This window comes from Rousettus aegyptiacus, unplaced genomic scaffold (assembly GCF_014176215.1).
Source record: "Rousettus aegyptiacus isolate mRouAeg1 unplaced genomic scaffold, mRouAeg1.p scaffold_m13_p_6, whole genome shotgun sequence".
NCBI lineage: Eukaryota > Metazoa > Chordata > Mammalia > Chiroptera > Pteropodidae > Rousettus > Rousettus aegyptiacus.
Window position 1 is genome coordinate 97,352,991 of NW_023416309.1, and position 24,332 is coordinate 97,377,322.

At 48.9% G+C, this 24,332-nt stretch overlaps 1 protein-coding gene, 2 non-coding genes and 1 pseudogene across 4 annotated transcripts in view; 1 reads left to right on the forward strand and 3 right to left on the reverse strand.

Moving 5' to 3' along the window:
* The window catches only part of PLXDC1 (plexin domain containing 1), a 67,812-nt gene extending 46,424 nt beyond the window's left edge, over positions 1 to 21,388 (reverse strand). The window contains exons 1-2 of one of the 2 annotated variants that reach the window (XM_016164786.2): positions 21,151 to 21,388; positions 12,994 to 13,172 (exon numbers count right to left, since the gene is read on the reverse strand). In XM_016164786.2, the coding sequence (XP_016020272.2) occupies positions 12,994 to 13,172; positions 21,151 to 21,226 (255 nt within the window). In that variant the 5' untranslated portion in view covers positions 21,227 to 21,388. The remainder of the gene's footprint in view (positions 1 to 12,993; positions 13,173 to 21,150) is intronic. The other variant, XM_016164785.2, reaches the window with a different exon arrangement.
* LOC118604866 lies at positions 7,727 to 7,845 on the forward strand (annotated as a pseudogene).
* Positions 21,389 to 23,393: 2,005 nt separating the features above from the next.
* On the reverse strand, positions 23,394 to 23,465 carry TRNAC-GCA. The gene has a single exon. It is a non-coding gene; the product is annotated as a tRNA-Cys (tRNA).
* A 716-nt stretch (positions 23,466 to 24,181) lies between these two features.
* TRNAC-GCA lies at positions 24,182 to 24,253 on the reverse strand. The gene has a single exon. It is a non-coding gene; the product is annotated as a tRNA-Cys (tRNA).
* Between the last annotated feature and the right edge of the window lie 79 nt (positions 24,254 to 24,332).

Genomic DNA, 24,332 nt, shown 5'->3' on the forward strand with positions numbered 1-24,332 from the left:
AGCATTCCCATTGCTGAGACATCCTATACACAGGGAGGCATCTCCTGATTCCTCAATCTCTTCTCTGAGGAAGTAAAGCTAACAAGAAAGATGCATTCAGGGCAAGGAAGAGAAACCTGGCTCCGTCTGGCTTAAACATGGAGGGAATGTATTAGATCAAATGGCTTAGAGTCCAGTAGGGTGGCATGCATGGAACATGAGTTTCTCTGATGTCATCAGGGTATTGTCTTAAGTGTGACTGCCTTCTATAGAAAGCAGAAGAAAGACCTTACATGTATCTGGCTTCAATAATTAAGTAAGTGAAAATGGGTAAATGAAAATGAGACCAGATTTGAGATATGCCTCAAGAGGCAGAGAAAGCAACCCTGGCTCCTAACAGCTTGCCAGATCCCTGGGGTCATGCCGCCCTTTGTTGTCAGCCCTTGGATCCCATGAGACAGTTCGAATGGCTCCTTGGAACCAAAAGTCCCTAAATAAAACAGTCTCGTTCATGGAGTACCCCAGAAGAGAGAAGTGAGAAACCAAATTTCTAACAGAACTTTTTCCTGGCAACACACAGGCTGCCATGGAGTTTTTTTTCCCTACAAAGTCGATCGTGCTGGCTTCTTGACTGACTACTTGGAAGAGCCTCATTGCTTGGAATTACCCAAACTGGTGGTTGCTTCCCATCTACCACTGCAGGTCCCTGATCATTCTCCAAATGGCACCAGCAGTTTTGATGGTAGAAGTACCCCCATGGCGAACACTGATAAATGCCTCCCAACAACCATTCTCCCTTTCTTCTTTTAGTAGCAGAACCTCCCAATTTTAGTTAAGCACATTGTCACCCAACTAGATGATGTTTCCTTACAGCTGAATATGGGTGCATGACTATGTCTGGCCAATAAAAGATGAGCAGAATGAAAGCCCTCAGTAGGAATGGGGGGCCCTCACCTTCCTCAGTTCCCATTGGCTGGGATGCAGATGTGATGGTGGGAGCTGAAACAGTCGTCTAGGACCACAACACAGACAGCACATATTGTAGAGGGAACCTGGGTCCCCAGTGCCATGGAGACGCTACCTCAACCCATGCTTACTTATGCTCATGCTATTACATATGGGAGAAGAATAAATTTTTCTCCGGTCTAAGTGCATCATTGCATCATCAGCTGGGCATGTGTTACAATAGCTGAATCTGTATCCTAATTAAAACAAGATCCTAAGCAGCCTCCTCAGTCCAGTCAATTTGAGGGCTTCTTCACTATAATCCATATAGATATGCCTCTTAACAACATTTAGAGGCCCTTCTTGACAGTAAGCTCACATGAGGAATTCACCCAATTCATAGCCTGTCACTGCATTTGACCTACTGTCTGTGGGGCAGTCCCATTACCCCAGAGGGCAGCTGTGGACTAGAGGCTAAGGGCTGTGATGGGGTGGCCAGACATTACAGAGGGTCAGGGAACATAGCACAAGCCAGACCACTTAGCAAGTCCACCAAAGGGAACAGTTTCCTTGAAATGTATGCAAAAAGCCCTAGTCAATAATCCCCATTCTTTTGGGAAGGCAGCGTGATGTGGATTTCGAACATTTTTGGCTTCGAATCCTTTCTTCCAATTAATCTTTCATAGAAGCTCAACACATAAATCACATCAAAGTAAGGCCACTCTGGGGGACGAAAAAAGAAGGGCCTGAAGCCCAGCCGCTGTGCTACTCCCTTCTTCACAGCCTCCATCCCACAGCAGCCTGGGAAGCACCTGTGGGAACCCGTAGGGTTCCGTGGAGTGCAGTTGGAAAACCACCGCTCTAGCATCAAGTGCAGGGCAGTGGCACCAGACAGACCCAAGTTTAAAAACTGGCTCCACTATGACAGGGCCGGCGCCAAGCATTACTCTCCTCTCTGGGTGTCCGTTTCAACAGTAACTTTTCTTGCAGAGTTCGTGAAAGGATTAGGCAAAACCTATCGATGGAAAGCTCTTAGCCCAGTGCCTGGTCCACAGTCGGTGTTTGATAAGTGGGAGCTATGATGCTGATTTTGTTGGACCTTTCCAGGAAAAAATCTCGGTGGTGGAGGCTGCCTCTTCAAAGCCATCCCCGGCTCCATCCTTAACGTGTGCTGTTACAGTGTCTCTTCTGCCTCAATTATTCATGCCTGGAGTCTGCCAGCACTTCATTTCTGACAGCAGGGCAGCATTTACTTTGGCTGAGCTCAAGACATTTCTGGACAGGAACTCTGGCTGAGCTGTCACCATCGGCCCATCACCTGCCAGCTAACTGGCAGGTAGAAATGCCAGGCTGGCAACCAGGAGCACCCTGCAGGGCCTGCTAGAGAGGCCTGGCTGGCCCAGCATGTCAGGATGGTGCTCCAGGCAACTGGGTCCAACCCGGGAGGTACTGATGGGATTACTGGGGTGGGAGCATCCTTCCGCTGCCTCCGCCATTCCACGAGGACTTACAAGACCAACAGGAATGTTTTCTAGATCCTTGTTACTCAGAGTGTGCCCCAGGGATGGCAGCATCTTGTCACTTGGGAGCTTTTTAAAAATGCAGAATTCTGGGCCTAACACCAAATTAGCTGGATCAAAATTGCATTTCAATAAGCTCCTCAAGGGATTCTTTTGCATGATAGTTTAGAAGCACCCTCTATCTGGACCAACATGGAACTCATTTTTGCCCACAGGAGACAGTAGTTAAATGCTCAGACTCCAAAGGCAGAAAGACCTAAGTTCTTGTCCTGGCTCTGCCATTCACTAGCTGTTCAGCCTTGGGTAAACACTTCGCCTCTCTGTTCCAGGATAGTATTAGAAATACCTGCCTCCTAGGATAGTTAGGAGAATTAAATACAAGGCCACAGAATGGGGCTGGCACTCAGGAAAGGCTCTTTTAACATTACTTGTTATTATTTCCCCTTTGCTCATGTACCCACACAATAACCTTCAGCTGCCCCCTGGAAGTATCTGACCTTCAGATTGAAACAAACCCACACAGAACACTTGTCATCACAGAAGTGCAGAAAACAAGTCTCACCCAGAAAAGGAAGGACCCAGGCCAGACAAAATGGCACTTGCATTGGCACCAAGGGCCTGGGGTAAAGAGGTATCAGGGTGGGTGAGGCCGACCTAAGAAGGCCGTGGAAGTAGGAGTTGGACCAGGCTTGGAAAGAAGGTGTATAGACTGGCTTTCTAGACAGAGCATTTCGTCATGCCCCCAACGCTTCATGGAAATAGAAGAATCGTCTTGTCCTGGCACTGATTCAATATGTGGGCTTCCAGAAGAGCATCAGCCAACCAGAGATTTTGATAGCATAAATATATATCATATAACCTAGAGAATTAGGACAAAAAGGAAAAACAAAAACAAAAACAGGCCTCCCCATCCCCCATCTGGTCCCATTTGGCATATTTTCTTCTAGTCTTTTTCATATGCATATAATTTCACATGGTTATCATCCTGCTGATCATCCAGTTGTATGGACTGCTTCGCTCACGTTTCATGATATCTGAAGCTGTTTTGATGTTGAACATGGTCTTTTAACCATCATTTGTAATGGCTTCATGGGTCTCTACTCAGAAGAAAACCCACATATTTTTTTAACTGTTTCCTTATTATTAGCCATTTAGTAGCTTCCAATTTGTATGCTCTCACTAATACCACTGTGATGAATTTATTGATGCATTTCCATGTCCTTTATTATTTCCCCTGCTTCAAAGGCTTTGGTATAAAGCAGTGCTTCTCACACTTTAATGTGCATACGAATCACCTGAAATCAGAATCTGATATTACAGGTCTGAGGGGCCTGAGCCCTGCCTTTGTAACAAGCTCCCAGGCACTACCGGTGCTGCTGGTTCCCCCTCAAACTCCTAGGAGTAGTGAGGATATGAAGAGTAGCATCTAAGACTTCGAGGCCAGGAAGTCCTCTCTTGTTGCTGGGATCCTATTTTTGTACTCCCAGGTACAAAAAAAAGGAGAATACTACCCTTTTTTCCCTCAGCGCTTGCTAGTTAACCTTCTTAACCAATTCAACCGATTTTATAGCAACTCTGTGAAGCGTTCTCAGTTCCAACTTACAGATGACGAAACTGAGGTTTAGAGTGATAATGTGGCACAGATATATACTGTCTATCATATCTGGGGTAGGGTGGCCAACTGTCCTGATTTGCCTGCTACTGGGATTTCTCAGGCTGCTGAATAGTTCGTGCTAGAACTAGGACCATCCTGGGAAAACTGAGATGGTTGGTCACCCTAGACCAGACCTAATTCAGAGTCAGCGAATGTTTATCATCTACCCCCCGCCATGCCAGGCCCTTTATGTAGATTCCTACAGAACACCTTTGCAGTTATACTTTGACAATAGCATCCCCATTTGACAATAAAGAAATGGGCTCAGAGGGATTAAGAAATTTATTCAAAACAAAAAGACAAAGAACTCAATTTTAAAATGGGCAAAGGACTTAGACATTTCTCCAGAGAAGATATACAAATGGCCAACGAGGACATGAAAAAATGCCAAATGTCACAAGTTATTAGGGAAACACAAAGCAAAACCATAATGAGATGTGATCTCACACCCACTAGATGCTATAAGTTAACAAAGCAAAAAATAACGAGTGCTAGCAAGGATATAGAGAAATCAGAACCCTCGTACACTACCAGGGAGATGTAAAATGGTTCCACTGCTGCGGGAAACAGTTTGGCATTTCCTCAGAAAGTTAAAGATAGAATTACCATGTGACCTGGCAATTCCACTTCTAAGTATGTACCCCAAATAGCTGAAAACAGGTATTCAAACAAATACATGTACACGCGTTTATTGCTGCACTATTCACAAGAGCCAAAGGTGGATACAGCACAAATGTCTATCCAAAAATGAGTAGATAAACAAATTATGGTATATCTGTACAATAGAGTATTATTCAGCCATAAACTGGATAAGCCTCAAAAACAATACACTAAGTGAAAGAAACCAAACACAAAAGGTCACATTTTGTATGATTAAATTTATATATGGAAACATCCAGAATAGGTAGAATAAGAACATAGAAACCAGATTGGTCATTGCCAAGGGCTAAAGGGAAAGGAAAATGGGGAGCGATTATTTAAGGGATACAGTGGGGTGATGAAAATGTTTTGGAACTAGACAGAGGTGACATTTGTACAACATTATGAGTATGTTAAATACATTTCACTTTAAAATGCGTATTTTTATGTTATGTCTTGTATGTCTTTCTCAACAAGAAAGACAGGAAGACAGACAGGAAAAAAAGGAAGGAAAGGAATGAAGAGAGAGAGAGATTGAGAGAGAGAGGAAGGAAGGAAGGAAGGAAGGAAGGAAGGAAGGAAGGAAGGAAGGAAGGAAGGAAAGAAAGAAAGAAAGAAAGAAAGAAAGGAAAGAAAGAAAGAAAGAAAGAAAGAAAGAAAGAAAGAAAGAAGAAAGAAAAGAACCCAACCAACACTCTCAAGAGAAAGGGTCAACAAGAGGGACCCACACAGGAGACGGACCTCCTGGGGCTGCGTGCCCAGCAGAGGCACCACTGGGCAGGAGAGACAGCAGGAACTGGAAACCCACCAAGCGCCTCCGATTTTGCTCTTAAATCTCAACCCTGTGAGATCGCAATTTACCATTTCATCTGGGAAATTTGAAGCTAGCGGGGGCTTGCAGAAGCTTGCCACGTCAGGTGCAGTAACTGAGGGGTTAGGCGTCCAGCCCAAGGATGACGCGGTGCCTGCTCTGATGCAGGATCCCTCAGCATTCCTGCGCCTGCCATGGTGATGCAAGAGCTGGGAAGTTTTGCTTGGGCCAGAGATGAGAGGACTTCAGGAAAGCTGAGCTGGGGAAGACTAGGGTGGCCATAGGGACTCTTTTCTCCTGCGGAGTGAACCTATTCTATCACAGGGGAATCTCCAAATCTGAATGTTCTTAAACTTGGTTCCTGCTAAGCCCTGTCTCCAGACCTGAACTATAAACCAAGAAATCCTTGGACTAGGATTTGGAAATCCCCAGGCTGGAAGAAGAGCTTTGTCCAAAGCCTCCCCCTTCCAGCAACTCAGAGAAGAAACTGTGGCACATCCTGGGCTCTCTGACTTAGCATTATGGCTTCTCCCAACCCAGACCCCACCCCCTCCAAAAAATTCTCAGTGTTCCAGGGCCTCAGGATTGGTCTTGGAAAAACTCTGGAAAGCCTGAGTCCAGACAAGAGTCCTATTCCCATTGGGTTGTGGTTTTAGAGTGGGCGTGAGAATAAACTCCGAGGAGATGGCTCTGACCAGGGGCCTTGGAGCTGCCAGCTCACCCTGGGAGTGCAGGCTGGATGCCTCAAAGCCTAAAGCAAGAGGATCTGAGTTGGAAAAAGCAGCATTGTGGTGAGGTGGTCAGGCAGGGGCGTCAGGCAGAGGGAATGGGCAAGAGGAATAGATAGGAGGTCTAGGCAGGGGTCTGGGCAAAGGGGCTGGGCAGGGATGCTAGGCAGAAGGGGCCAGAAGGGGTGAGAAGGGAAGATGGTCAGAGAGGGCTGGGCCGGAGAAGGCCCGGGATGGAGGCTGGAGAGAAGGGCTGAGTCAAGCAAGCTGGGCCAGAGGGACTGACCCAGAAGGGAAGCCAGGGCCAGAAGGGTGTACTGAGGAACAACGAAGGAAGATGAAGGGGCACTGGGGTGGCCGTGTGGGCACAAAGAGAACAAAAGCCCATTTGCCAGGCCCTTGGCCCCTTGATATGGCCCCAGAACACAGGCATGGACCAGGCTGTGACATGGTTAAAGGGTGGAAATGATTTCCTGTTGAGAGCAAAGAAAACTTTCTGAAACAGACCAAGTGAAACCTGCTAACATGTCCACTTCCTACCACCTCTCTCCTGCCCAGCCCTTTGTGGCTAAGCTATTGTCTAGATGGGGTTTCTTTCAGCCAAAGTAACCCCAGCTCTCAGAAATGCTGACCAGAGACGTAGGAGAAGCAGGCATCTCTGTGCCCCTTCTCTGGGCTCCTACAGGGGCTGAGGCTGCCCACAGTCCAGGTCAGGGTGAGCACACTGCCTGGGTTGGGGTGGGGTGAGGTGGAGGTCTGGCTATGCTGAAAGGGGGTGACAATCAGTGTCTCCCATTGACCACTGCTCAATATAAGGCCTACTGGGTTCGAGGTAAGGTAAGGAAGGAAGCACAGGCTGCTCTAAAGATTTAGGCACGAGACCACCCAGATCATGGGTGTGCATGCACGTGTGTGTGAGCACTGACATTCTCTTATGTATGTGGGAACCAGAAGTCAGTAGAATTGGGGTCCTTAGAGGCCACTGAATCCAACAACCTACCCCCGGCACAACCTCTTCTCTTCTCTTTCTAGGCCTCTGGGGATGAAAAAAATCCTTACTTCCTTTGTTCCTTTAAAGGAGGTGCTCCCACCATGTGCCAGGCACTGGTGACAGAGTGATAAAACAGTCTTGGGTTTCATGGTGCTTCCGTTTCAGAGGGAGGACAGGCAATATAAACAAATAAACAGAGAATTCAGTGCAGAAGGGACAAGTGCTATGAAGAAAAATCATCCATTTCTTCTGCCCCAGTCGCAGCCCAGCAGCTGTTAGAAAACAGGCATATCTAGAGCCTTCTCTACGCCAGGCTAACTACCCCGAACTCCTTCAACCACTCTGGACTAGATAACCACCTAAAAGGGAGGCACAAGGAAATCTACACTGTTGGTGGGATCGCAATTGGTATAGATGCTACAGAAAACAGCTTGGAGGTCCCTCAAAAAATTAAAAATAGTCTATGGCCATGCCATCCAGAATGTGTCCGATCTCATCTGATCTCGGAAGCTAAGTGGGGTCAGGCCTGGTGAGTACTTGGATGGGAGACCACCTTGGAATACCAGATGCTGTAAGCATGAAAAAAAAAAATTAAAAATATAACTACCATATGACCCAGCAATTGAGCTTCTGGGTATTTATTCAGAAAACAAAACAAAACAGTATTTCGAAAAGATCGTTAGTTATACCCCTATGTTCCCTGCAGCGCTATTTACAATAGCCAGGATATGAAAACAACCTCAGTGCCCAGCAATAGATGATTGGATAAAGAAGTGGTGGTACATATATACAATGGGATGTTACTCAGCCAGAAAAAAAAAAAAAAAAAAGGTGAAATCTTACTATTTGCAACAACATGGATGGACCTAGAGGGTATTGTGCTAAGTGAAATAAGTCAGACAGAGAAAGACAAATACCATACGATTTCACTTATATGTGGAATTTAAAGAACAAAATAAACAAAACAAAAACAGACTCATAGATGCTAGTGATTGCTAGACGAGGGCAAACCGTGATTACTAAATGAGAGGGGATTGAGGGGCTGAGTGGAAAAAGGTGAAGGGATTAAGAAGTACAAATTGGTAGTTACAAAATAGTCGTGGGGATATTAAATACAGCACAGGGAATATAGTCAATAATATTATAATAACTATAGAGTGCCAGGTACTACACTAATTGAGGGATCACATCGTAAATTATATAAATGTCTAGCCACTATGCTGTACGTCTGAAACTAATATAAAATAATATCAATCAATCAATAATAAAAGGGAGGCATAAGCCCCTCGCCTCTGGTCAGACAGAGGAATACCCTGCAGGATCCCGAGTCCCAGCCCTGGTCCCAGGGTTTCTGTGGGTTTCTATGAGTTTCCATTAACACAGCGGGCTTTGCCACCTCCCTCCTTGGCAGCACGTCTCACTCCTGACTCATCTCCAGCCCACAGATAGTGGGGAGCCCCAGGTCTTTTCCTCCTGAACGCTGCTAAGCCCCATCTCTCCCACTTTATTTTAAACTTAAGTGCCAGGATTCATATTTATCCCGGTAGTTTCATCTGGTGGGAGGCCAGCTATCATTCAGCCTGCCGAGGAGGTCTTCCGGTTCCTGACCTGACATCTGAATCCTCTTCCAGCTAAGGTAGACGTCTGATCAGGAAGTCTGAACCTCTCAACTTCTGCGCAAAGCTGTATGCCGCCCCTGCAACAGTCGCCCTCCTGCCAGGGTGGCCTTGCTCCTCCACATGGCCTCTTGATGTGTGGCTGCTGAAGGAGCCAGAAAGCCCCCAGGGTGGAGGAAGTCTTGTAATCAAGTACAGCCATGTGGTGCCTGAGAAAGCTTCATGTTCTGGTGATCGATCTCATAACCGATTTTGAAATTGGTTTGAAATGTTACACGTCAGAGGTTCCCACACCTAGATGACCATCAGAATCACAGGGGGCAGCTTTTAAAGATACAAATTCCCAGGCTCCATTTCCAGTATTTCTGAACCAGTCGGTCCAGGGTGGAGCCCAAGAATTTGTGTGGTTTTTTAAGCTCTGTGGTTATTGAATCCATGCTGGCTCTTAATGATCCCATTGCCCTTCCTGAACGCCCACAGACAATTGCTTCCAGAAGTCTCTGTGGCTCTCTTCGGCAAAGTCCTCTCTGCACAGGCTAGGACGTGGCCCTCTGGGCATGGAGTCCGGCCCAAAGCAAGTATCGGTTCTTTAACCAATGGCCCAAAAAAGCTGGAGATAGGTGTCCCCTTATCCGGGTGACCTCTCCTGCCATGACCTTCTACTTCGTCATCCCATCATAGCTCCTTGGTTCTGCAGGACGAAGAAGACAGAGCAGAATGGGAAGCTAGTGGGGCCCCGTGAGTGTGAGGTGTAGTTCTACCTCACGGCCAGGATTAGGGTGAGGCGAGTGAGGCATTGACCTCAGATATGACAAACTCAGTCATCAAGATAGAGACTATTTTAATGCTATACTTTTAAAAATCAAAATTAATGCAGAAAAATCCATGATGAACAAAATATCAAAATTTGAAATACAGACAGGATCAGTAATGCTGTCAAGCCATGTCAGAGCCTGAGGTAAGAGGAAAATTCCATCATAGAAATTACGAAAAAAGGAGCGTTCAGAGCATTTATTACCCTGCTCCCTCTCTACCAGGCTGCAGGGTGTCACTGGTCTCTCTCCCACCTCTGTTGCTACAGCTCTTGTCTAGCAGCCCCTTCCGCAGAGGCAGTCACAGTTCTTGCTGGTTTGGGTAACCACCCTACAGGACAGCTCGAGTGTAGCTGTTTTAGCTGTTCCATGCTGTTGCTATTCCTCAAGTGCTTCACCCTCCCTTTCTGTCTTCCTTCACCCTGCTCGCTCCTGTGTAAACTGTCCCTGCGTTAAACAATCCCCCACTAAAAGAAAGGAAGGAAAGGAAGACAGAAGGAAGGAAGGAAGGAAGGAAGGAAGGAAGGAAGGAAGGAAGGAAGGAAAGAAGGAAGGAAGGGAAGCAGGGAGGGAGGGAGGGAGAGAGAGAGGAGAGAAAGAAAGAAAAGAAAGAAAATAGAAAGCAAGAAAAAATATTTTAAAATTTTAATATCTTTAGAGAGAAAATATTACAACTATGACACAAGAACGGGACTTTAAACAAAGAAATAATCAGAAAATAAAAATTAAAAGTAGATAGGAGAAAAAAAAATCGATAACATTAAGAAAATAAAGCTGAGGAAATCTCCCAGAAAGTGGAACAATAACAAGCAAACTAACAAATAAACAACAAAAAATGCAAAAGGGGAGGACGGACAATGGAAGGGAGAAGAAAGTTCTAGGATCACTCCCAGAGATGAACATCAAATCAAGAGAACTGCAGAAAGAAGAGAATATGGTAAAGAAAAGATTATCAAAGAACTGAAACAGGAAAACTTTCCGGACTACAAGTCTCTAGATTGAAACCATCCGTCAAATGCTCGGCATGGTTAAAGAAGATCCTGAGCATGGCCCTCATCTCAGGGGTGGCAGGAAACACCCCGAAAGCTTCCAGAGGTGGGGAGGAATAGGCATATAGATAGACGAGGCATAAGCATGACATCGAACCTCTCAACAGTGACATAAGAAGCCAGAAGACAATGATGAGGTGCCTGCAAACTTCTGCAGGAAAATTATTTTTAATCCAGAATTCTATATTCGGCCAACCCATCGATCAAGTATGAGGGTAGAATAAAGGCATTTTCAGACATGCAAGCTCTCAAAAGAATTTTTTCTCCTGTGTGACCTTTCTCAGGAAGTTAAACAAACAAGAGAGAGAAGCAGGAAGGAGAAGACACAGGGTCACGAGAACAGGACGCCCGACACAGGAGAGACACAAGGGGTTCCAATGAGGAAGGGGAAGGAAGTCCCAGGACGGCTGCGAACCAGGGCGGCGAGCAGCCAGTCCAGGCCGGAGCAGGAGAGGTTTCCAGGTTGGGGGAAAAAAAGAGCTGACAGTTTTGACTACACTGAAAATTATATTTGAGGCTGTTAAACCACAAAATTCATCTGAATAAATTGATCAAGATCTTATTGACTCTGTTGAAGGATCCATGAATTGGGCAGCATCCCATCTAGCAGATAGAGGGAAATTTCTAGCAAAGAGTAGATGGTGTCAAGGTCACCTTCTTTCAGGGGATGACAGGGGTCTCTTAGGCAGATGACCTCACTTGTGCTAACCAGGTAATTCCAGATTGACTGCTTTAAGGTTCCACTCCTGGGAAAGGTGGAAACTGCAGTTAGGTATTTTGTGCCATGGGCTTAGAATAAATGACTCCATTTTAGGTCTGTTGTTGTCTCTTTTGTTAAGAAGGCCAATGGATGTGTGAGAATATACAGCTGTACTAAGTACAGCTAAGCAAGTGGTGGTGGGGGGCGAGGATCCAGGAAAAACAAAAATTATATAAGAAAGTAAACAGTGCTATCGCCCTGCTTGGATTAATGGTGAACAGTGTTTACATGATATAAACAGAGCATGTGAACATAACAAAAATATTGAGAGAGTAAAATGACACTCAGGAAAGTATATAAAAGACAAATATTCCTCTATAAAACAGGCAGTCAAGAGATAATGTCTAAATGGATTTATCAAGAGGCAGTAGTATAAGCAAATTACTTAGAAATATGGAAGTAACCGCCAACAGAAACATGCTAAGCAGTGCCTCTGAGCAAGGGTCCAGAGGAGCCTGGCTAGCTGGGACTGCTATATTTTGTTTCCTAACTTTGGCATTATTTGACTTTTTTGGCTATCTGCATGTGTTTTTTTTTTTTTTTTGAGTTAAAGAAAATCATTATTAAAACATAAAGTAAAGACATATATACCAAGAAGCACATCCTCTTGTTTCTTCTTGTTTCATAGTTTTTCCGCATCTTGAGAATCCACCCTCTTCACTGTCAACTATAGGCATGTACAAACAGGGCCACAGATACACTCACATTCACACGGTCTCTCTCTCCACACACACACACACTTATCACAGACACTCACAAACAACCCATGGTGACAGGCACGCGGGCAGACGTACATAATACCCCAAACTCTCACACTTGCTGACATGCGCACATGATTATAGATTCACCCGCACACATGCAGAGGCCCCAATAGCCTCCCAGAAAGTCAGCGGGAGAGCAGGGCCAGGCACTGCAAGGACAGCACTTCTCCACCTTGATCCCCCTCACTTCCCTGCACCACCCACCCCAGGGCTGCCCCAAGCAGAGGAGGGTCTCTCCTGGGACTTCACTCTAATTGCTTCCTCTATTCAGAGTGCCCTGCCATGAGGCTGCACAGCCTAAGCCTCTGTAGCCATGAACCTTTTGGGGCCACACAGTCTGTAAGTGGCACAGAAATGAGGTGGGGGAGGGGCCAGAGCTAGCAGCTGGATGTGACTAAGAATGTCACCTTCATTCAGCTTTCAGTGGAGGCCCTCAACGGTGAAAGAATTCAGTGTCAGGAACCTTGTGGACACGCTGTGCATCTATGAGAAAATCACTTTACCTCTCTGGGTCCACAAGGAGATGGGCAGCCTATGAAGCTCTGGGATACCAAGGTTTGATGACGCAGGTTGGGGCCTGCTTCCATCCCCTCCAGATCTCTCTCTCCACACTGACCTCCGGGCCAGCCCCAAAGGTAGGTGATACGTGTGTCTGACAAGTGTACATGGAGCACCTGGGCACCCCACCCCAGCACTTCTCTCCCCATCCATGCTCCTACATCACTCACCACCACCCTGGTCCCGTTATCCGGCAGTGTGTCAATCGCCAAGGTGCCCCCACCTTGGTCCTGGCTCAGCTGGGTCCTGTCCGGCTCCATCACCTGCCCAGGGCTCTCTCGGGCTCTCCGGTTCCAACCCTGCATGGTCCCCTTGGTGGCCCATCCAGAGCCTTGGCCTCCATCCTGACCTGGAAGAAAGAAACAGAAAGCTGTGTCCTGGGAGTCCAGAGTGAAGGTCCCAGAGCAGGACCAGTCCACTTACTTTGTAGAGGCCCCAACCCCATGCCACCATTACCTTTGCGAACACTGCCAGGCAGGAAACAACCAACATGCACGGACCAAGCTCCACTCCATGCACTTTGTTCATGTAACACCTTTAGCCCTCACCACAGCCCTCCCCAGTAGATATGATGATGCCCTGCATTTCACAGACAGCAACTCACAGAGGTTAAAGAAGGTCACATGGCGAGTTAAAGATGGAAATAAGTTTCAAACCCACGTAGATCTGCCTCTGAAATAGTGATTAATCTCAAGCTCAGCTTTATACTGGAATCATCTGGGGAGCTTTAAAGATGCCTGCTGTCTGGGTCTCACCCCAGAGACTGTGATGTAATTGGTCCACAGTGTAGCCTGAGTATTAGGATTCATAAATGATCCCGGCAGAGCTTTTAAGAAGCCCTGAACATAACACTGCAGACCAGCATAAGAACCACGGCTCTGGAAACTTCCAAACCAGTTCCTTATTTGTCTGCCAAAACTGGCACATAATCTCACCTTCTGGGGAACTCCAGGGACTAAAAGCCAGAAAGCAGAGTTCTTTTAGTTCAGGGCTTCTCGCCCTTGGCACTGTTGACATTTCGGACTGGATAATTCTTTGTCGTTGAGGGCTATTCCTGGGCATTGCAACGTGTCTAGCAGCGTCCCTGGCCACTATGCACTAAATGCCACCTCCTCTCAGGTTGTGACAGTAGATGTCTCCATAGTGGGGGCTATGATTTAATCCCATTGCTACCTTCCAACACCTTGGGCAAGTCACTTTCCCTATAAAACAAGGAGCCTAGACACTGTCGAAGATGGCAAATTGGTTTCATCTCAAAAACCATCTCCAATCAGTTAGCAACAGCCAGGAGCACTCTAATGGAGAATTCTGAGGCTCCCTTTGGGTTTAGTAAGAAAGATCGTTATGATCAATTCGCAATGTCTGCCAGGGGCACAGGGTTGGAAAGTGGCGGCACACGAGACATTTAGTAGCTATTCCTAGACTGAATGTTCTCTCCAGTTCTCCCTAGGTCATTAAATGTGTTCTAAATGACACAGAAACCATGCTTTTCCATTTCAGAAAGATATGTGCCCCCAAAGACGTGTCTTATATTGTCACTCTAATTGTCATACCCACTATGCACGTGTGTATGGGACACAGACCACCAGATAGGTGGATCTAATATTCTCTGTAATTGTCATCAATTTCAGGCCCACCCCGTGTTAAATGCTTTCTCTTCCTCTGCCTGTCCCCACCAACTCCCCATAGCTCCTGAATGTAGCTCTCTTCCCTAGAGCATCCACTGGTGGTGCAACTATGTACTTGTCTCCCTGGTACCCCCAGGATTCTCTCACTTTCTGTAAATGAGTATCTTTGGTGCCTAGCAAACAGTAGGTGCTCAATCACTGCATAATTGAGGACTCTATACCAGAAGTAACTTGGGAGCTAGTAAGCACAGGGGTTGAGACAAGGTTTGGCCAGGACCAGGCCTGGGGCTGGGGCCAGGACTCTGCTGTGGGACTCTGGTTTGTCATTAGACATTTTATCCAATTAAGTCATTCTTGGCTGCTGGTGCCTGCTGGACCTTTGCCGGCCCCCTCTCACTTCTATGCCCCTAATCACAACCAGATGCTCCAGAGAAGATGCAGAGAAGGGTGGTCTCCACACTCCTTGCCCAAGATGCCCACTGGCTGAGATAGATCTGAGCTCAGTGCCAGGAAGACAGCCTGCCCTCAGCCCAGAACCCAAGCCAGGGCTGCCTTGCTCTCCTCGGATGAGGCTCACAGCTTCCTCTGGAGACAGAACTGTTTGTGCTGGGCTGATGTGCCCAGCTCCCTAGTTCCTTCTACAAGCAGCCCTTGGGCCTGGGCAGGAGCCAGGACAGAAAAAGAGTGTGTGCAGAGCAAGTGGAGGAGCTCAGCTCGCCTGGAAAGAGATACTAGGCATCTGCAGGCATCACAATCCTGCCACTGAGACAGGAGGGTACCTAAATGATGGGGGCTCAAGGCCTGGGGAGAGGGCAGGAAGGGAGCACCCAGCCAGAAGTGGGGTCAGGGAGGAGACACTATATCCACAAGCTGTATGACCTTAGACGTATCAGTTTCTCTCTCTAAGCCTCAGTTTCCTCATCACTAAAATGGGGACGTCAATCATGCCTATGGGACAGGCTGCTGTGAGCATCAAGTGAGAAACAGAAATGAGAAGGCTTTATAAATAGAGGTTCAGGGCCAGGGTCAGAGGCAGAGTTCCCAAAGGAGGACAGGGCAAAGGATAGAGAGGAGCCTGCCCTACCCTGGCCTAGCTCTGAATCTTACCCTTCCAACCCACACCACTCTATCTCCCTGACACCCTCCCCCTCCCAGCTGGCTAGAACCGGACATCACCCCCTCAGTCTGTGGAAGGAGCCAACACAGCTGGTTGCTCACGTGTGTGTGTGCAGGGGCCCACGTGCCTGTGTACACGCACACACACATGGACTTGCCTGACGACCCTAGTCTTCCTCCTTAGGTGCTCACGCACATTACACCCCTACCCAGCCCTCGGCCACTCCCTGCTCTACATTCTGCCTTGCTTTGGAGAGACTCTGCATGTGAGTGAGGGCAAGAAGCTTTTGGAGCACATGCCATTCATCCATTCATTCACCCACGGCTCCAAGTAGCATATGGTCCTGTGGGATGTCACAGTAGTAATAGTAATAATGAAAATGACAGGTAACTTTTAGAGATTACTTACTCTATGCTGGCACTGTTCCAAGTACCTTAAACACGTTAACTTATTTACTGTTCACAATAATCCCATGAGCTAGGTGCTAGTTTTAGATCTATTTTACAAATCGAGAAAATGAGATATAAAGATGTTAAGAAATCTCCCAAGGTCACACGACTAGTCTGTGGCAGGATTTACACTCAGGCAGGCTGGCTCCATGTTCTGCTGAGACCACAGAAAGTGCGGCAAAAGGTGACCAGCAACCTCGAGCTGTTTCCTAAGAGGTAAGGGACAGCCCCAGGGAAGGGTCCTGCACTGAGAACCGTTGGGCCTGAACCTGGGAGACTGTGTCCCCTGTCATTCATGGGGGCAGACCAGTGGTAGTGCCCCAACCCCCTTCACATGCCATTGCCCTGCTCCAGGGCTGGCTTCAGGAGGCCACATCATGCCACCCTAGTGCTTGGCCCAAGCCGCCCTCATCCCACCCATCACCCAAGCTTGCCATTCCAGTCCCACGACCACCACTCAGTCCAGTAGCTACTCCGGCCTCCACCCATAATGCCCTTCAGTTAGTCTCCCATGCCCGCCAAAGCATCTAGAGGACAAGCTCAATGCCATCTCTCCCATGTGTCCCACTCGCCACGGTCCTCCAGCTGAAAGCCCAGCTCCTCTACTCAGCATTTGAGATATCTTTTCTCTCCTCCAGTCTCCCTTAAAGCCTTCTCCGGGACCTAGCCTTGCTCTCTCTGGCCACGGGGCTTCAGACAGGCAATTTCGGCCAGGATCACTCTGCTCCATAAATAAATCCTTCTCTTGAGGAGCTCTTGCTCATTCCTCAAGTCTCATGAGATGTCACTTCTTTCCAGCACATCCTGACATCTCTCCCCCTTGCCCCAAATGCTACATGTGCTGCCCCAGCCCTGATTCCAACATATTGCTGCTGCCTGTGCATTTGTAGGCTCCATGTGCCTGACACACAGCAAATACTTAGCAAGCACACACGGATGACAGAAGGGAGAGAGGGAGGGAGGGAGAGAGAGACAGAGGAAGGGAAGGAGAAGGGATCTTTAAATGCCCTGAGAACCTGAGATCCACAGGGCTGAGAAGACCCTTCCCATAGCCCACCAGAAACCCTCACTATAATATCACAGCAATGAAAGAGCACAGGTTTGGGATCAGACACACTTGAGATTGAAACCTGAATCTACTACTTATTTACTGACTGTGACATTGGACAAATTGTATAATCTCTCTAAGCCTCAATTTCTTCATCTGTAAAATGGGGATGATAAAACCTTGGTAGGTCATTTTGAGTCTTTAACAAAATAATATACACAAAAAGACCCAGCAAAGTCCAGCCTTCCCTGGGTTTCACATGAAGACCAACTCTCTGCAAGGCTTGGGAAAGATTCCAGACCCTGAGCTGAAATCCTGCCTCCTAGTTACAAAGTGCCCAGCCACACTCTCTCCCCTCCTGCTGGCGGGCAGGTTCCCACCGAGGACCCTCATCTGGGGAGAGGGAGGGAGGCACAGGAATTGGCGGAAAGGGACCACCAAGTAGCTCTGAATTAAAAAGAAGAGGAGAGGAGTTTGGCTTCCTGTGAGTTTCTCTCGAAGGAAGAGTCTGGGGTCTGTGGCCACCGCTGATTCACTCATTCGATACACATTTATTGAGACCCTGCTGTGTGCTGGGTACCATGTTGGCTGCTGGGGTGACATCAGTGAATAGGCAGGCACAAACCCTGTGCCCATGAAGATTCTAGTTGGAAAAGACAAAATGAATAATACAGAGAATAACACTGTGAGATGGTGATAAGTGCTATGAAAAAAAAAAAAAAGAAGAAGACAAAAGGGTTGGAGGTTGTTGCTACTCTAGACAGAGCTATCAGGGTGGACATCTCTTAGGAGGTGGCCCTTGAGCTGACTGAGGCCTGGAGGAGGAGAAGCCAAAGAGAGGCAGCCTGAGAGTGTTGAGGGATGGACCTGGAGAGAGTGAGGGCAGGGGTGTAGGGTGGAGAGAGGTTGTCAATGGCCACTTTAAAAAGTTTAGATTTTAGTCTCAGTTTGTTTGGAAGTCCCTAGTGGGCAAAGAGGAGGCTGGAAGCAGAAGTATGGCTACAAGGGGCCCTAAACAAACTGATCCAAACCCAATTTTACAGAAGGGGAAACAACAGATCAGAGAAGGGAGGAAGTCACCAGGGCTACCAGGGAGTTAGTGCTGGGCCTGGTCCCCCTTTCCCGGGCTAGGACGCCACCTCTAGCTGCCTCTTCTTTCTATATCTGTTTTAGACACCTCTGGTTCTACCTGAGACAGACCCTCGGTGTCTCCTGCTCCCACTGTGCACCCCAAGATTGTCTTCCTGTTTGTCAGCCTCTCCTGGTCATTCCCTCCACCTGAATGTATCTTTGGGTCACACTCATCTTTCTCCTGATCCCATTCTAATGTTGGATGAAGTTTAAAGGCTCCACCAAGCAAGAATCCATCAAGAGGGAGGAGAGATGTATAGATGTAGATGTGAACAAAACCACCTCCACCTCTTCATCCTGGATTTAAGTTTCATGCTGTTACCTTTGACCAACTTCACTGTCCTTAGCAGGCCTATCAAAGCTCTCTAGTTCCTGATTATCTGTGTTCCTTAAAATGTAGCCAAAATATTTTTTGTTAATAGCAGCTAGAATGGCATGACAACCAAGATAAATATCAAACTGGTGGTAGTATTGATTATAAGCAATCGTCTACCACAAGACCACCAGGAGGTATGCACTACTGTATTCTTTGTTCCTTCTCCCTGTCAGTCATTAGTACCTGAGTTCTAGAAAAAAAAGTACTCTAACAGGGGTCTGTTAGCAGAGGTTAGCTGTCTGGTCCCTTCCAATATTCCTGTAAGTAAATTACCATATAATAAATTCTGTTATATTGTATGGAGTTGCCTGCTTCATCTTTCTGTTTGAGGATACTTTCTCATTACGTTGGCAAGAACACATTTGTCCCACCTTTGGACAGGAGCTCGCAGCTTCCTCCTGAGCCATCCCCCATCCCCCTAGCCCAGAGGACTCAGAGCCTCGAGGCTGGATGGCAGCCCCTCTTCAGGTCCAGCTCCCAGCTGCCCTTTCACTGGTCACAAGGGCTCTACCACCAATCAGAGCCTGCTCTCTCTCCCTAGTGGCCCTCCCGTAGGATGTCTCACCCCCATATCTGTCCTCCCCTGAAGATACCCCCCTGCTTCCGTGTAGCCCCTCTGTCTAACCCAGCCTGGCTTTGTGAAAGAATCATTGAACTGAGAGTCAACAGCTGCCCCCTCTGTCTTCTAAAGTTCTCTCAGGCCTAACCAATCTCTCCTGCTGCAGAGAAAGTCCATTTCTCCTGGCTGACTCTCTGTCAAAGCCAAGAAGACAGAGCGTCCTCTACTTAGAGATGTGATTCAAGTCTCTGCCTGACCGGCTCTTCCTGGCCAACCCAGGTTTCTAGTACCTCAACCCGACTCTGAAGAGGCGGCTCTCAGCCAGGCCTGGGTCTGGCCGCCGTCCCCCAGAGCTTCCCTGTTACCTCCCAACTTCCCTTCTCCAGACCTCTTCATGTTTCTCCAGTCCAGTAAGGATTCAGAGCCCTACCTCATCAACTCAGTCACATGCTGAGTTCAGAAGATCCCACCAGGTTGGGGCTGCGAAGGACCTAAAAGATCAACTGGTTCAACCTCTTTCTTATTATACTGACTTTTTAAAAAATATATATCAACTACCCATACATCATAACAAATCCAAAAGAAGGAAAGACAATCATAAAAAAGAAAAACACTTCTCATAATCCACCACCAAGAATCAAAAGATTTATAAGTGAGGCAATAGCCCCAGAGAAGGAAAATAACTTGCTCAAGGTCACACAGCAAATAAGGTGCTGGGACTAGAAGCCAAGCCTCTGGACACTCTGAGTGGCCTCCCTGAAGACTGGAGGTTCCTCACCAGCATCCTCTTGCCACATCACCTTCCGCTGCTCTCTGCTCACATTTCCACCATCAGCTTCTCAACAGGAGCTCAGGCCTGTCTCAGCTGCACACAGGAACCAAGTCAAGAACACAATTACTGATGCTGTGCCTGATGCCAGCACACGCCTGAGACACTCTGAGAAGCCCAACTACAGCATCCCCCTGACACACCCCTCCCACCGCTCTGTCCCATCTGAGGGACACCTTTGCCAGTGAGGCATAGAGCTCTATCTTTCCAATTCTCCGTCAAGAGGCGTGACTGTAAATTACCCACCTCCCCAACCCCAGAGAAGGTCTGGGTGTATGAGGTAAAAGGAGAATGTAAAATTACTTGAGGAAAAATGGTTCTTTTATACTACGAGAGACTCAAGGTAGATCTCAGAAAGGACTTCCAGGTGGGAGCGATGGCTGTGGAAAACTGGTGTAGGGGAAGAGGAGTGTACAGATAGGAGCCCCTCACTCCCTTGCATCTAGAGCCAGAGCAGCTAAAGGTCAAAGGCCACAGGGCGAAGCAGAGCAGGGGTGACAGGAGGACCCTGGGGGATAAGAGAGCAGCAAGTTGCTTCTTCCTGGGCCCAGGACCCTCTCCAGGCATCAAAGAGGGAGAGGAGGGTGGCAGGTGAGGCTGCCACTGCCCTTGCTCTGGGAGAGATGCTGGGTCTCCCCCCCACCTTCCGCTTCCCCGACACCCGCCTCCCGCCCCCCCCCCCCGCCCGGCTTCTCCTGCCCAGTGCCCAAATCCTACTCAGACCTAACCAGAGTCAGCCTTAGGCTAGGGCAAGGAAAGGAAAGAGGAGGCAAAGCTGAAGCAGAAGGCGCCCAAGGTCTCCCATCTCATCAGAATTCAGCCTCGCCCCATGTGACTAGGAGTCCCAATGGCTCTCCCACTGTCTCCTATGGGACCAGAGACCTTACTGAGCCCTCTCTACTGGGGTCCCTCCGGTGTCCTTCCAGGAGGACATTGTCTGATGCCTCCACCCTCACTCACACACCCTATCTATTTAGTAAAGTAAGGTCTCTGTCCGTCCACCTGCCACAGCCCACAGGGCTCCTGGCCTCCGGCGTACTATACTCTCCCCGCGGACATCACCCGCGGATCGGTACCTGCCCATGCCCACGCCTGCCTGCCTACCTTCTGCCAGCATCACCCCCCGCCCCTCCCGCGCCCCCCCCCCCCCGCCGCCACCGGGCCACGCGGCCAACTCTGGCCAGTCCTACCTGCTCCGGGCTCGGGGCTCAGCGCTCGGGCAGCCTCCCTGAGCACCAGCACCAGGAGCCAGAGCTCGCCCTGCATGGTGGGCGTCAGGACCCGACCCCGGGCTGCTACTGTGCCAGCCCCGGCAAGAGAGGGGGCCCTGGCTCGGCAGCGCGGTCCCCGGGGCTGGAGAGCAGAGGGGTAGGCGGCGAGGCGGCGGCGGAGCGCGGGGCCCGGCGAGGCGGCGGGAGCGGCGAGCGCGCGAGCTGGCGGGGAGCGAGCAGAGCCGCGGCGGCCAGGAGCTGGGACTGGGAGGGGGCGGGGCAGGGGGCGCGGCGCCGCCGGAGCTCTCCCCAGTCTTCCCCTGCCCTCCCCGCCCTCCCCCGGAGCTCTCCGAGAGCTTCCACAGCCGCTCCCAAGACGGGGACGGAAGGAGTCTGGGGAGTTGGAGTTGGGGTACAGGGCAGGGAACCCTTGGACTTAGAGAACCCCCGAAGGGCATCATCTGCCCCCCAACAATGCATCTTAGCTCCTTCCTCCGCTCCCTTAGGGAAAGCTGCGGAGAAAACCCGGGGGGCCAGACCCCAGGAAGAGACCAGCGCCCCCATCTCGGGATATAGGCTTCTGCCATCTCCCCCCATCTCCAGCTCCACCAGACTTCCCGACTTTCTGGGCTGTTCCTAGAGTTCCTAGGTTTCTGATGTTCACCCCTAGCCCAGGAATCTCCCCTTGCAGCAGAGACCCCCCAGCTTCTCTCCCCAACAGATGCCTGAATTCATGGCTCCTCTCCTCTTCATCCTGCCACCCCGCATTTCCCGCACCATCTTGCACCCCAGCCCAGCAGACTTGGGTGTGGAGGGGGCTTGGCTCATCCCTGCTTTGAAATAGCGTGGACCTCTCCCCACCTGAGAAGGTAACCGAGGCCACCCTCCTCGCTGGGGACCCCAGGCCTGCTCAGGGCCTGACCCAATCTTCAAAGCCAGCCCTAGAGCAAGAAGACGGTTCACCCCACCTGCTGCCGCCGTATAACAGGCTCTGGGGATAGATTTTTTTTTTTTCCTTCCAGGACGGAATAAAAATACTGCAGTTTAGAAGATTTAATAGACGGCAGGGAATCAGGTCAGGACTCAGAGGTGCCTCTTCCCGGCCCTGACCTACTTCATGCTGTGGCAAGGAGCTGGAGTGCAAGAGGAGGGAGAGAGTGAGGGTGCGGGGCACTCTGGCCTCTATGGGTCTGAGGCCCAGGGACTGGAAAATCGCAGGGAAGGCTATGGACGCCGAGCAGCATCGGGGGGATTCCTCACGAGGAGAACATGCGTGGGGACAGGAGAAGAAAGAGTGTGAGCTGAGAGAGGCGGATTCCCTGGCACTGAGATCAGAGAATGAAACAAAAATTTAAGACTCTCTAATCTCTCAGAATCCCAGTTTCTCCTTCCCCAAGACCCAGGTTCCCAGAAACAACCACCTGCAGTCCTAAACTCTCTATTCCGTTATGAAGGGACAGGGCAAAGCCTATCTGTAAATTCTTTTTTAATTTAAATCCTGATTTTGTGGACTCTCGAAATGGGATAAAACAGGCTCCCGCTTCTAGCTGCGGCTTCTTGCTGTCCTCTAGTGGCCACAGAACGAGCAGAAACGCGCGTATTTTGCGGTTTCCGGGGTGTCCCTCATTTTGCCGGACCTGTTCAGAAGCTCTCCACCCCGTCCCGCTTTGGCCCAGCAGGTTCACATCTTCTCCCCCCACCTACCTTCCGGGAGGTTGAGGCGAGAGGTCCCAGGAAGGAATTGCACCTCCAGTCCCGTCTCTGAACATTCCCCGGTTCGAGGTGCCTCGCGCTCTGTCTTACAAAGTATTCTACAAGAGTTCAGGTTGAAACAGCAGCTTGAAAATAATTAGAAGCAATTAACGTGTAAATTTTTAAAAAGTAAGCCTGTACAATTTGAGTATACATCAGAATCACCTGGAGGGCTTACTAATAATCAGATTTCTGGGTGCCACTCCCAAGTTTCTGACCCAGTATTTCTGGGATGAGAACCTGCATTTCTAACACATTCCCAGCCGGCGTTGCTGGTCCTGGAACCATACTTTGAGAGCCACTGCTCTAGTATTCTCGTGTCTTGCATTTTCTTACCAATTCTCGTCTGCCCAAAAGAGAGGAACCTGCAGGAATGTCAATATAAAATTGTGGAAATAAAAAGAAAGTGTTTTAAAGACAATCATTGACCAAGAAATCGAATTTGGAGCCTTGAAAAAGAAAACCGAAGCAGGGGGCACCCGGATTTGAACCGGGGACCTCTTGATCTGCAGTCAAATGCTCTACCACTGAGCTATACCCCCTCTGCTGGCCTTTTGGTTTCGGTAATTTCATACTTCTACTTCTGCGCAGGCGCTGTGAGTAGTTCACAAAGGGACGTGGAGTTCAAAATTTACAGCAGAGAAAGAATATAAATCTCAAGTGATTATTCATTTGAATTCAGAGTTTACTTCCTGAAGCTCTGAACTAAAAGTTCCTATTGATGGTGTAAGAAAAATGCAATTCGGTGATGTGGGAAGGGAAGGCTCTCGAGAACTTTCGGGATCCCTCACTTAGGGGCGTTCCTTAGGGCCCGAGGCGGGGGGGTCCCTTCTCCTGCCCTGCTAAAGGCCCCTTACTGCTGCTCAGCACCCCTTCTCTCCTTCCCACACGGTTGCATGGGCTTCTCTGGTCCTTCCTTCCGCAGCCCAAGCCCCACCTCTAGAAACTAGACCTCCTTCCCTGAGAACAGCCGTAGGGTCACAGGCTGTGTTGACCTGGGAGTGCGCCCGCCTCCGCCCTACCATTAGAGAAGTGGGCCCGTCTGTACGGTACACAAGGGTCAACATGGAGGTCTTCGCCCTCACTCGCACTGCAGTCCACATTAGACACACACATACAAACTGAGGGAGTGGATTGTCATGACACTCACTACCTGCAAAAGATAAGGTAACTGGAGGCCGAATTCTCTGTCACCTGCGAGGGAACTTGCACAGATGAAAGGTAGGACTCCGAAAACACGAAAACTTCCGCCACGGAGAGGGGGCACCCGGATTTGAACCGGGGACCTCTTGATCTGCAGTCAAATGCTCTACCACTGAGCTATACCCCCGTCTTGCTCCGTAGCACCTCGTTAGGATAAATTTCTATGTAATAAAGAAGTGGTATCATTTTTCATTATATTTAAAGTT